Source organism: Vidua macroura, chromosome 6 (assembly GCF_024509145.1).
Source record: "Vidua macroura isolate BioBank_ID:100142 chromosome 6, ASM2450914v1, whole genome shotgun sequence".
Lineage (NCBI taxonomy): Eukaryota > Metazoa > Chordata > Aves > Passeriformes > Viduidae > Vidua > Vidua macroura.
In genome coordinates this window covers 36,698,206-36,710,520 of record NC_071576.1, presented here as the reverse complement: position 1 = coordinate 36,710,520, position 12,315 = coordinate 36,698,206, and the positions used below count along the sequence as shown (strand labels likewise).

The 12,315-nt window shown below is 40.4% G+C and overlaps 1 protein-coding gene across 1 annotated transcript in view; it reads right to left on the bottom strand.

The window, feature by feature from the left end:
• The window catches only part of LOC128808614 (cytosolic phospholipase A2 epsilon-like), a 33,346-nt gene extending 25,149 nt beyond the window's left edge, over positions 1-8,197 (bottom strand). Inside the window, exons 1-3 of the mRNA XM_053979934.1 lie at positions 8,143-8,197; positions 7,668-7,703; positions 1,628-1,700 (exon numbers count right to left, since the gene is read on the bottom strand). Of these exons, the coding sequence (XP_053835909.1) occupies positions 1,628-1,700; positions 7,668-7,703; positions 8,143-8,169 (136 nt within the window). The 5' untranslated portion in view covers positions 8,170-8,197. The remainder of the gene's footprint in view (positions 1-1,627; positions 1,701-7,667; positions 7,704-8,142) is intronic.
• Between the last annotated feature and the right edge of the window lie 4,118 nt (positions 8,198-12,315).

Here is a 12,315-nt window from a genome sequence, read left to right as displayed (position 1 = left end):
GAAAAGCTTACAAATCTCTCTGCCAGATACACTTTAAACAAATGCTTGGGATGCCCAAGTTTTGAATTTAGGGCATCTCAAGGGGATCAAGATATGATATTCATCTGCTTCTTGAGACCAGAACACCAAGTAAGAAAGCCATACGGTATGGCAGACATACCAACAGGTTTAGCCAAAAAAGAACCTGATGATTCACTGTGATAAGGAGTGACTGTGAGCAAGTTGCTCTGAGAAGGACAGCCACAAGGAAATGAAACACAAGCAGGCAGTACAGATGTACAGGAATACAGAAATGCACACTCAGTTGTTCATGTGGGCTTGTAGATGCAATTGCAGTGGTGGCCTAGTCAGATCACATATTTGGTTGGTGCAAAACACCATTTAGGCACTTTAAAATTTGGATTTTGATAAATAAAAAGTTGTGCATACAACTATAAGCTCATGGAATGTGTGCTTCTATACATAAAAATAGAACTTTAAGAAACCCCTAACTTTACACCTTATAAAGTGTTCTCACTTTGTCTAATGAACCAAAGGAAAAAGAGAAATAAGCAGTAATACATGTAATGTAATACAGTAGTATTACATTGTGGAAGATGCTTAAGTAACCCAGAACACTACATATAAGTGCAGCAGAGATTTCTTCCCTGATCGTGATCAGTCATTCAAAAATACTGCTGTTAAGCACAACTTCCATGTGATCTAACCACATCCCTCCTGCCAGAAACCACCAAATCCAACCTCTGGTAAGTTTTCCCTCTACTCTTTACCCATCACACAAGTTAAAATCTATATCAAAATACAGATTACTTAACAAAATTACAAATTACTTAACTAAAATTTATGCTCGGCACATTGCTATGTTCAGCAAGATTTAGGGAAACAGAGTGTGGACTTTTTCTCTTTGTTTTATATCTTTCAGATTTATTCACGTGGTCTTTAGACTTGAACTTTCTTATTTTCTTTGTCTTTATTTCACCTTTTTCTTTTGAATTCTCTATTCTAGATATCCTTTTTTCAGTTCCCTTCACTATTCCTCACTTAAACTCCTGTCTAGTGCTCATAGTATTACTATGTTAATTTTTTTCCGACTTTTAAATGGTTCCATTCTGTAGGTTAAATAAATTCCAAGACACACTGGATTTTATCATCACTTCCTGGATATGTACAAATTCTGCAGAAGTAATAGAATGTTTTTGCTTGTAAATATTTTCTTTTCATAGGCTTTCCTGCTACTGCTGATTTTACATCTGCATTGCCAGTTCTCTCCTTTCTTCCATCCAGGAATTCTGTAGGAAATACTCAGGTTTCTTACTTAAAAACACAAGGATTTTCATTGTTTCCAGAGCAGATCTCAGATCTACAGTTAAGTCTGATGTCAGAAGGGTAGGAAATATATCTCACACAATAAGATATGCAAAAAGAAAAAACCATAAAATGCATCACTTTGCTTGAGTCAGCCCCTTTAAAACAAGAAAGCAGTGCTTCAGTATTATGATAAAAATGATCCTTTCAAACTTACAGCAATACATGTTTTTATTCCTACACAGTTTGAGAACAATAACATTGTCCAAATATTTTCTTTAAAACGTTATAAGAACCATCCAACAATAGTAGAAGTACTCACGCAAATCTGCCTTCCGGGCATTCCTCACTCTTAGTATTTTTACAGTGAGCAAGTTGAAGGGAGATACTGGTGCCTGCACAAAAATTCAGAAAAGAAAAAAAGGGAAAAAAAGATGACATTATTATTCTAGCCTGTAGTCACAGACTACTGTAACCCTGAAATTATAAGGATGTAGATAGAACAAGGTTTTCAAGGTTGAGACAATGCAATTCATCAAACCAAGCGGAGCAGTGAAAGATCTGTACAGACTTTTGGCACAGAACTCTCTTCAGGCCTGAAATAGAAGTAATATATTTCAAAATCACTTAATGATAGGTGCCAAGAGTTTGATTTGATAAAGATCATGTCTTCCTATCATTGCTTCCTTATTATCACAATAAAGACCCCTAGAGCACACTCGTGGGTGTCCTCACCTCTCACACACCACTGCCTGCAGTGGAACAGATTGTCTCTGGGACACCAAATACTGTCACAGAAGCTGTGAAAGTAGAACTGTCTACCATGCACCAGCACAAGCCCCCACACCAGCACAAACTTCTGCACATAGCCAAAAATAGAAATGCAGCTGACAATGATGAGATACTTCTCTTGAAGACCCTGGTAAACCTCTCATCTTCAGCTCTGACCCCCAGCAGAAAGCTACAAAAATCATCCCAGAGTTGATCTTGGGAATTAACTCACGACCCCACTAGATATCAGAAACCTTGAGCTCAGAGATATTAAGTCTATAATAACTCATAACCTTCATGGCTCATACTAATGAATCTTCATATTCCTCAGGCTATAAATTAACCCTTTCCCCATTTCACCTTTGAGATTGCTGCTTAACTTCTTACTCTCTCTCACATAATAATATCTCCTCTTTCATATATACCATCTTTCATTTTAAAACCAATTTATGTACAGATACCATTGCTCTCAACACTTGCTCAAATTGGTATTTAGCTTTCCACTTACTGATTCTGTTTTAGAACAGAAACAGGTTTTAACGTGCCCAAAAATTTATCTAGTCTTTCTATCTGTAGCAGTTGGTGAGAACAAGACACTAATACAGCCTGGGGAACAAGATGCTGGAAAGCAGTGCCACAGGAAAGGTATGTGGGGGTCCTGCTCTGTGGCAAGCTGGATGTGAGTCAGCAGTGCCCTGGCAGCCAGGAAGGCCAAAGGGGGCATCAGGCACAGCATGGCCAGCCAGGCAAGGGAGGGGATTGTCCCGCTCTGCTCTGCACTGGGGTGCGCTCACATCAAGTGCTGGGGGCACTTTTAGTTTTATGCACATATTGTGGCATATTTAGCCACAATACAAGAAAGACATGAAACTATTAGAGAGTGTCCAAAGGAGAGCAACAAAGATGGTGAAGGAACTTGAGGAGAAGCCATATGAGTGGCTGAGATCACTTGGTCTGTTCAGCCTGGTGGAGACCAAGGGGAGAGCTCATCGCAGTCTGCGACACCCTCACGAGGGGAAAAGGAGGGGCAGGCCCTGATCTCTTCTCTGTGGTAACCAGTGACAGAACCCATGGGAATGGAATGAAGTTGGGTCAGGGGAGGTTTAGGTTGCATTTTAGGAAAAGGTTCTTCCTCCAGAGGGTTATTGGGCACTGGAACAGGCTCCCCAGGGAAGTGGTCACAGCACCAGCCTGACAGAGTTCAAGAAGAGTCTGGACAATGCTCTCAGGCACACGGTGTGATTCCTGGGGATGGTGCAGGTCCAGGACTCAATGGAATTTGTGGATCCCTTCGTACTCAGAATATCCTGTGATTCTACTTCTACCCACAAGCCCTCTCTCTCTTATTTTCATAGATATATTATAACCTCACAAAGTTAATACAGTGTCCTAACACAAACACATGGGCTTTTTATTGCTTAATGCAGGCATCAGAAGAGCCTGTATTAATCATAAAGCAGCAAAAGCAAAAATTATACACTGAAGTTAACTAATAAAATGTACCTTGCTATTATTTCCTTCATACGGGCTATAAATTTTGCCAAATTATGTCTTTTCAGCAGTATCACAGGACTTACCCTGAAGTGCTTCACAATGCTTTGCCAAGCAACTGGGACCGTAACCTGACACTGGACAATAAGCCAGTATAATGAAGGAGGTCCTAATCCTCACCAATGAAAACCTCAGCACCTCTGAAAAGTCAGCAGAGAACACGAACTGTCTCCAAGAAATAACCTGAGTAATCCCTAGATTATCATCTTGCACTTCCCTTTGAGCTGACAGGGGGCCTGATGATGCAGAGCTGAGGGGCAGTGAGACAGCAGCAGGAGGGTCAGAGCAGTCACCAACCTGAGCACATTTGTTCTACCTTATCTGACCTGTCCAGTCTCTATGTCTAGGCAGGTTTACGGAGCACAGTTTGCAAACCCTGGCACTGTCAGGTGTGGGACATCTCAGCTGTCGCAAAGACTGTATCACACCTCTATCTGCTCCATTGGTCCAAACACGTCCACAAAGGATAACTTGGATAGACTTGAAATTAAAAAGTTCTTTGGGGGAAAAAACGAACAAACAAACAAACAAAAAGGATTACTGTCTGCAGTCAGAAGCAACCAAAAGATATCAGGCCCAGACTATACAGCTGAAGTGCTACAACTACTTTTCTATATGAATAAAATACTAATGGGTAAAAGAGAGAAGCCCTCCTAGACACAGGGACCAGCAGCCAGGGCTTGTCTATCCCTGACATCTACTGGCATGATGTTTACATTTATGTTTGGTCCCTTCTTTGGGGACTAAACATAAATGTTTTCCCCTACTTTGGTTTCCCATCCAATAAATTGTAACATGTGGAGCATGTCTCTTATCCAGAAAGAAGGAGGCTTGCATTCCTTGATTACAGAAAATGGACTTGGGCAGAAGTTCCCCATTCCGTAGAAATTCTATTAATTTCTGGGCTTAACACCATTTTAAAGGATGACCCTTGGCTCAGCTCATGGAAGACCAGCACCAAGACCTTTACTTGGTGAATCTCAAGTGGATAGTGATATCTCCCTGCAGCCAAGTGCCACGTGGAGATAGGAACTATGAAAGTTGTTCCCAGCTGCCCATGTTACCTGGATGTACCATTTATGCAATTCTCTGCTCAGCTCTTACAATTCCATTTTGGTGTGTCTTACTCTCCAAACTTATGGAAATGATCCTCAGTGCTTCACTTTGGGTTGTGGAGTGCATTCCCGTACTAGAGTCCTGGAAGTCCAGCCTTATAACTCCTAACTTTTAGGTGCCTGAATGCATTACCAAGTCTAGCTGTCAGCCACTTACTCAAAGTCACACAGAAAAACTTGTCCTAAACTGGATAATCTCCTAGCAATTGGCAAAGACTTCCACATCCTTGCCTTTTATGTGATGATGACCATATCACAGGCTGGGTAAGTTCCTAGGCCAGTTATTACACACACTGCAACTTTCGGCTTCTATATTTATTTCATCTGAAACATGAATCTTACCTCATAAACCGGAAACACAAGCCAGGCATTTTAATGATCGCTTTTGAAATTACTTAAATATATGAGGTTGCAAATGCAAGACTTGGTCACACTGTCCTACGTCAGATAAAAATTCAATTAAGTCCTGTGGCACACTTGTGCAATCCTCACATATCTAGTCTGAGGGAAGTCAATAGGAGTGTTCACATACATGAGTGCTCATCCATATGAATGAATTATATAACTGGTCTCTAAAATTGCTCCATTTTAGTAAAGTTCCAAGCTTAAAAGTCTTTCACAGAATTTTTTTCTTAAGGAGAAAAGAGTGAAACTCGTACAATATTCCCAAGTTATGTCAAGAGAAAAGGCAGTTATCAAAGCCCATATGTATTTGGGGGAAAGCACTCTTCCCTTAACTTTCTCATCAAAGAGGAATAGAAATCTCATCACTACTTTAAAAACTCTGAAAAGCAACAAAGAAATCACTCACCCTATCAGAAAGAGTAGCAGGGCCTTAAAACACAGCTCACTGCCTTGCTTCTGACCTGGGTCAGGTATGTGGCACCTTTTAACTTCAAAGAAGTTTGAAGGCAGGCAGGATTTCACCTCAGGCAAAGTCAAATGCATAAGAAACACTTTTCCTTGTACTGCTATTTTGTATTTATTTCACTCATTTTAAAATACCCCATAGCTGGGTCTTACCAAGTCAGTAGAAGTTACCAAGTTTGTTTCAGAATAAAAACAAATGGAGCAGCATTGAGTCAATGGCTGCTTCTTTCCAAGAGCTATGCAAAACGTCTGTGGCTTCAGAGACTGCAATTTTCATGTGGGTTTTTTTTTTTCCTCTTCCTGTTTGCAGCTCCACAGCTGGACATGAGTTAGAATGGATCCAAATCTGAGAAACCAGGTCAAGTATTCCCACAGTTCAACATGCTTTTTTTTTTCCTCAAGACCACACCAGTCCTTATCAGTAATTTATGTGATCTGAAAAGTGTTACTCTTTTGACTGTCAGCATGAGGGCACTAACAAATTTTTCTCACCAGCTGTTTTACATTTTGAATTTATATAGCTGCTCAAATTGAAATCCCACACATCCTATCAGTTGCCCTGAAACTCACTCTGGCAATGAAAACTCATTTCCTCAACTGAACCACTGAGTAACAAAAAGCAACTCAGGCAACTAGGCTTATGTAGTTATCATAAATACCAACTTTCATGGGGAAAAAAAGGAATAAAGTTCAAATCCTTCCTGAATTTTACCTCAATGAACCTTGGAGATTCAAGGCAGAAAGAAGGGGCTCTGGGTCCTGCTGTAAATTGTAGGTACTGTATTCAGGTCAGTTCTGTCACCCTAAATACCTTGAAGATAAAAGTAACGATCTAAAGCCATGCAATTGTACATTGCACCTACAAACAATGTAAAAAGCACTACGGATTAAAATCCCAGACTGATCTTCTAAACACAGGCTAGAACTCAAAATAAGAATGTTTATGATTCTAGCATACCTCTTAGGGCTGCAAGGCTATATACAGAGACCTAAACATCATTTTAGAAGCCAGTTTTTGAAGGTATTCTGCAAAGTCTTTACCACAGCATTTCACTGAACAGAGAAAATAAGTGACTCTCAGGCACAAAAGGCATCAGATACTATCATTAACAGCAAACCTCCACAAGGCAAACAGAATTTACCACCATTTAAAAGACTGTCTATATCACTCTGATTTCCTTATGTGGATGCAAAGGTGGGACCCCCCACATCACTGAATGAGGGGCAAAAGCCCATCTTGCAGAGAGATCCCCAGAGAGTTGCAACTGATACTGGCAGCCCCAAACCCACTGCAAGTGCCAGAGGACAGCCTCATCCTGCTGCCAGTGCTGTTGCCCCCATTCACTGGCTCATAGAAGCTGATCTGATATGTTTCCTTTATGCTAATACCTCTTAACATAAATGTCTGCTAATTGCCCAGCCATTCTTAATTTGTCTGTGCAAAGAATTCATCCCCAATTCAGCCTTTACAAAACACCTTTTGCTTTTTTTTTTGCCTTCACAGAAGTTTGGGATCCTACTCCTACTAGGCTGATAAGATCAAGCTTGTCATGACGCTGAACATGCCACATTTATTCCACCGTTTTACCTGTAAATGCTGTTCTGCACAGAGAATTGCAATCTCGAGGACAGATCATTACACTGCAAAGAAAGGCTACGAGGAATACCAGAGCACTGGGAACAACTGGAAGACCTACATAAAAGTTTTTCTTATAAAGGAATAAATTATAAGAAAATGGGAATATTTCATCCAGAGAAATCAAAACACAAAAGAAGGGACTAATTTAGAAATTGATATAGTTGAAGTACAAACCAGCCCAGATAAAGTGCAATACATAAGCATCAGACACCAACAGTGGCCAGACTATTTAAAGCTTATGGAAAGCCACGGCAATATTCCATCTACATAGCTGAAGTCACAGCTCAGCTTTTCAACACTCAGTAAACTTTGCAACACAGTTTTCCCCCGAGCCATTGAATTCCTAGAATTTTTTCTGATGATCTACATTCAGCACTGGACAGCATTTAATGAAGGGCCAGCTAATTGCTACCTACCGTTCTCACCGCTGGTGCTGAGGTGCTCGTAAAAGTCTAGGAAAAACAACACAAGGCAAAGTTAAGAAAACTAAACTACATGTTAAATGCTTACTTTAGGCTGACATGTCAAAACTTCTCACATTCAAGGACACCTTTAGAGCTATGCCTTTTAACTACATCATTAGGTGCTTTACTGACCACCATCACAACTCTCTTCCAGCTTCTTATTTCCTTTTTTTTTTGTTTACAGGGAAGCACAAAAAGCAATGTTGCTAGCCCTAAAATCTGGCTTGAAAACACAAGTGTGCCATGAGGTCCTGCAAAAGCCTAGACTAGGAAACCCATCCTTGCAACAAGACCTGAGGAACAGCAAACTCGATTTCCCTTTATTGCCCATACAACACAAACCACTCGTTCTCCTCGGTGATCAACTTCACTGGAACACCAGACAATTTTACCCACTTTACACTTGCTATCACCTTGTTTTGCTTACCTCACTTGTACTTAAATTTGATCCCATTGCAGCCCCAGGTGCATATAAGTCCAGTGTTAAAAGTTACTGAGTCGTATGGCTGGCAGGAACTCCTCATGCAGGTTAGGGGTGGAGGAATAGGGATTTTATGACGAGGCTCACCTGCCCCACCCCCTGATTATTCCCAGTCATTAGGCAGTCCCCTCCCTGCTTCTTGCAGCCTATTAGAGCACCTCAACTGAGTCAGCAGAATAAAGAGCAATTCCTTTTCTACCCACTGTGATGTTCGGGGAGGATGCTGAAGCTCCTTTCTGCCCAGGTATTGCTCTCTTGAAATACTACTGGTAATGAAAAGTTTTGCATTTATGCAACAGCTCTAACCCCCAAGCAAAGTGCTTCTGATTAATTAAATCACAGCTCTGGGAGTCTCTCTACACTGCCACCATCATGCTGCAAGGTAGTAGAGACGTCAGCAGCTTCTTTCCAAACCATAAACTCAAATACCTGTAGCAGTCTTCCCATAGCAGCACAGTTCAGGCAGGTAAGTCCTGCAGTTCAGCAAGGTGACTCAATTGCGATGCCACAACTGAACAACTGCAGCACCCATGCTCCCCCAAAGCTACTTTGAGCACCTCTGTGCTACATTTAACAACCTCAACACATGCTAAGTATTCTTTACCTGGATATTTATTGTATATATAGAAAAAAAAGTTAATCCATGTTCAAAAATTTTGCAGTTTGATGTTAAATCAAACAAGAGGGAAGGAAGGAGCTATTAGCAGCAGGTGAAACTTGGGAGTGGAAGGGTGAGGCAGGAGAGAGAGTTGTGCTCTCCTGCGTGGGCCCGGAGAGCACAGCAGTTCACCCTTCCTTGGAGCTTACTTCAAAGGGATCTGTGTGTGCTGGCTCTCACAGTGAGCCCAGCAGACACACTGTGAGAAACTCCAGGGCACAAAACCCTCCCTGACTGCTCTACACCCCGGTGTACAGTGACTCACTGCCTTGTAAAGTGTATCAGAGTAGCCCTAAACTAGCATGCATGTGCAGGCTGGTAGATTTTGGAGCATGCAAGAGCAGACTCTGGCCTCTCTGACTGATGATAGGAGGCAGCAAGTACTCAGTCTTGCATCATGAAATTGAAGTGATTATTTTAAATCAATTTTACTTGTATTGGTGTTTAATTAACTTGATGCAGGCAAAGAAAGCAACCTTGTAAACTGCAGTGGATGCCACCTAAGTGCACTCCCCTGTGCCATCTAGGCTGGTATCAAAATAGTTCTGCACAGAGGAAGAAAGGAGGTGCTGTCCAAGGAACATCACTGGAGTAAAATCCTCTTTTCAGATACAAGTTGCTTCCTTCTATGTCGATGTCTGTGTCATAAACACATGTGATACCTCTTCAGAAGATCTTATTCAAAATAAGAATAAGAGGTACTCTGGTGGTTTCCATCTGGAGTATTTAATGGCTAGCTGCTTGCTCCATAGGCACACTTTACACTGTCTTCTCAGAATCAAAGGAAAATGGCTCAAATGTGAATCTACAGCATCTGAAATGCTCCTTAAAGGAATGACCAAAAAGTACTTCCAATGAACATGTGCATCTCTACTCCAAAGACAAAATATCTCCTGTAACTTCTGTCTTTATATCTGTGTTAAATCCTTAGGAAAAAATTCAGATGGAGCAGTCAAAACTGAGAATCACTTACTTGCCCTCTCAGACAACAAGTTCTTTCCAGCTTCTGAAAGAATATTCCCTGGAAATATTCCAGTATTAAAATTTAAAGAATCCATTTTCATTAAAACATCTGCAAAACTCCTTCTATCAAAGGAAAGAGGGTAGACTATCCAGCTCACCTTGCCCAAGTTGTACCAGCAGGTATATATACCTATACACATTTATTTCATCCCAGCTGTTTCACAGCCAATACAAGACTCCCTGACACTACATTCTCTTACCCACATTATTTTTAAGATCCATACATGAGACAGCACTTCACAATTTATTAAATTATTCCAGAGTTAGTGCATCTTACCCACTAAATGGTTCCCTGATGTTCAGACTGTTTTCTTCATCTCAAAACAATGTCATCATTGTCATTCCCAAAACATGTTCCTAAATAATTCTCCCTCTCCTGCTCATGACCACCATCAGGTTTTTGGCTGGCATTTTCTTCCTTAACCATTACCTGTCCACATCACACAAGAAGGCTTTTATCTTTTAAAGACCTGGCATCTTTATGGCAGGCAAGAATAATGATCTCAACATTTTCTCATTCACACAGTGAATACCTGGTAGAACTAAGTACTGAATGCTCACACACCTGTGACCGTAAGTCCTTGTCAGCACTGAGAAAACTTGATGGCTTATTTCCTGGTGTCTACTACACCACCTGCTTAAAATAAAAAATCATGAATTTGCAATTTGTCCCACTGGACTTTTCGAAGTAGAAATGTGTACCTAGGATTATAATTTCAAAAAGATTACAATTTCCAAGGTCAAATAACATGTCGGGTTTTTTTCATTTTTCATTAGTTCTTCCACAATTCAAGGACAATTTCAAAGACAACCATAAAGCATGCATTAAGCAAATCCATGTCTGAATTTACCCAGTCTAAAGAGCCATATATTGCCTCTTTTTAGCAATCACATTTCCACATTAATAATTTTAAATTGCCAGAGATCATCATATACGTATTACTTACACTCTTACTTGGATTTTTGAAGATTAGAGAGACTGTCTAACTGATGACAGAACACTCCACAGTCTCTTTAAAGCTCTGAGCAGTAACAAGGAGAGTAAAAAGGAAGATGTAATTTTCCTCTGCTATCATGCACTTTCAAGTGCACATTTACATGCACATGATTTTGCACCTATGTATTAAGACAAGCAGGAGAAAAGATATCATTCTGATCTAAACTGGCCAGCTGCAAACACTAGTTTCCCCAACATGACATTCAGATAATTGTATATCTGACTGCAATAGGTTGCAGGGAGGAATAACAGCTGCTTTCAATACTCCACAATTACCTTATGTACCACTTTGTCACCTTCTGATAGTCGAGGACTACAGAAATATATGACTAATGGGGGACTCCATTTTACTGCAATAGAAGAGTATCCTTGTACCATCCTTGGGATGACAATGGGAGCAGTCATCATTTACACACCCTGAACATAACAAGAAGGGTAAACATTCAAATCACATGCTAGAGGTGTTAAAAAATGATAGCCAGATGTCACATTGGAAAATAATTAATCAGTATTAAAAAATTAAGCAATTTAACAAACATACTGTCAGATCTGTAGCCGAGGATTTTCCCTGGGTATTGTCTTTCACTTTATTTTCCTTCTTTTTGTATGTTTCCACAAGCTACAAAATCTACAAAGACCTCATCCTGCCAGTCAAAGAAGAGCAGGCAGCTCAAGTCCAACTCTAGTTACACAAAGGACTTGAACTCAATAACCTCCACAGACAAGGTGTACCAGGGATGACAAGTGTCACTTTCCTATCCCAAGGTGTCAGATTTCAGACTCTGAAAAACTTAACTTTGACTTGGTAATTTTTGGCCTGACACTAATTTTAAGGAACTCTTTGGTATAAAAAAACCAAACAGAAACACCCAAAACCAAACAAAAATATTCCCCCATGTAGATATATATATAGAACATTCACATTAATATGATTAATATGTTAGCATTGTATTTTCGTGTTTCTATGTACCACGCATTCAAAACTCTACAATATTCTTTCAGTCATTGGTGAGAGAGATCACACTAGGTGGAGGGGTGGGGGATTACATTTTTGCTTGAGACACTATTCTGATTATGACATATACGAAGGAGGGCTTGTGCTTTCAAAAGACTATTACGAAACTGCATTAAAACAACTCCACATGCCCTTGATATCTTTTGCAGAGATAAAATCTCGCTCCTCCTACTCACTCACATGAAGTAATTGGGCTGCTTTACCATTCAAAAATCATCACTAAAGTGTTCACCCAGCTGTTAATATATGCAACCCTGCCTTCAGATTTGTTGCAACAGAATTTCAAATGCAATCCTCATCTCAAAAACCAGTAGCTCAAAACCTTTATCTCTGTCCCTCCCTGTGCTCTGCAGATGTGAGCATCCAACAGCACCTCTCTTTACCTTTGCAAGAGCACTCAGAGGTTGCCTGACCTTTCCAGGTTCA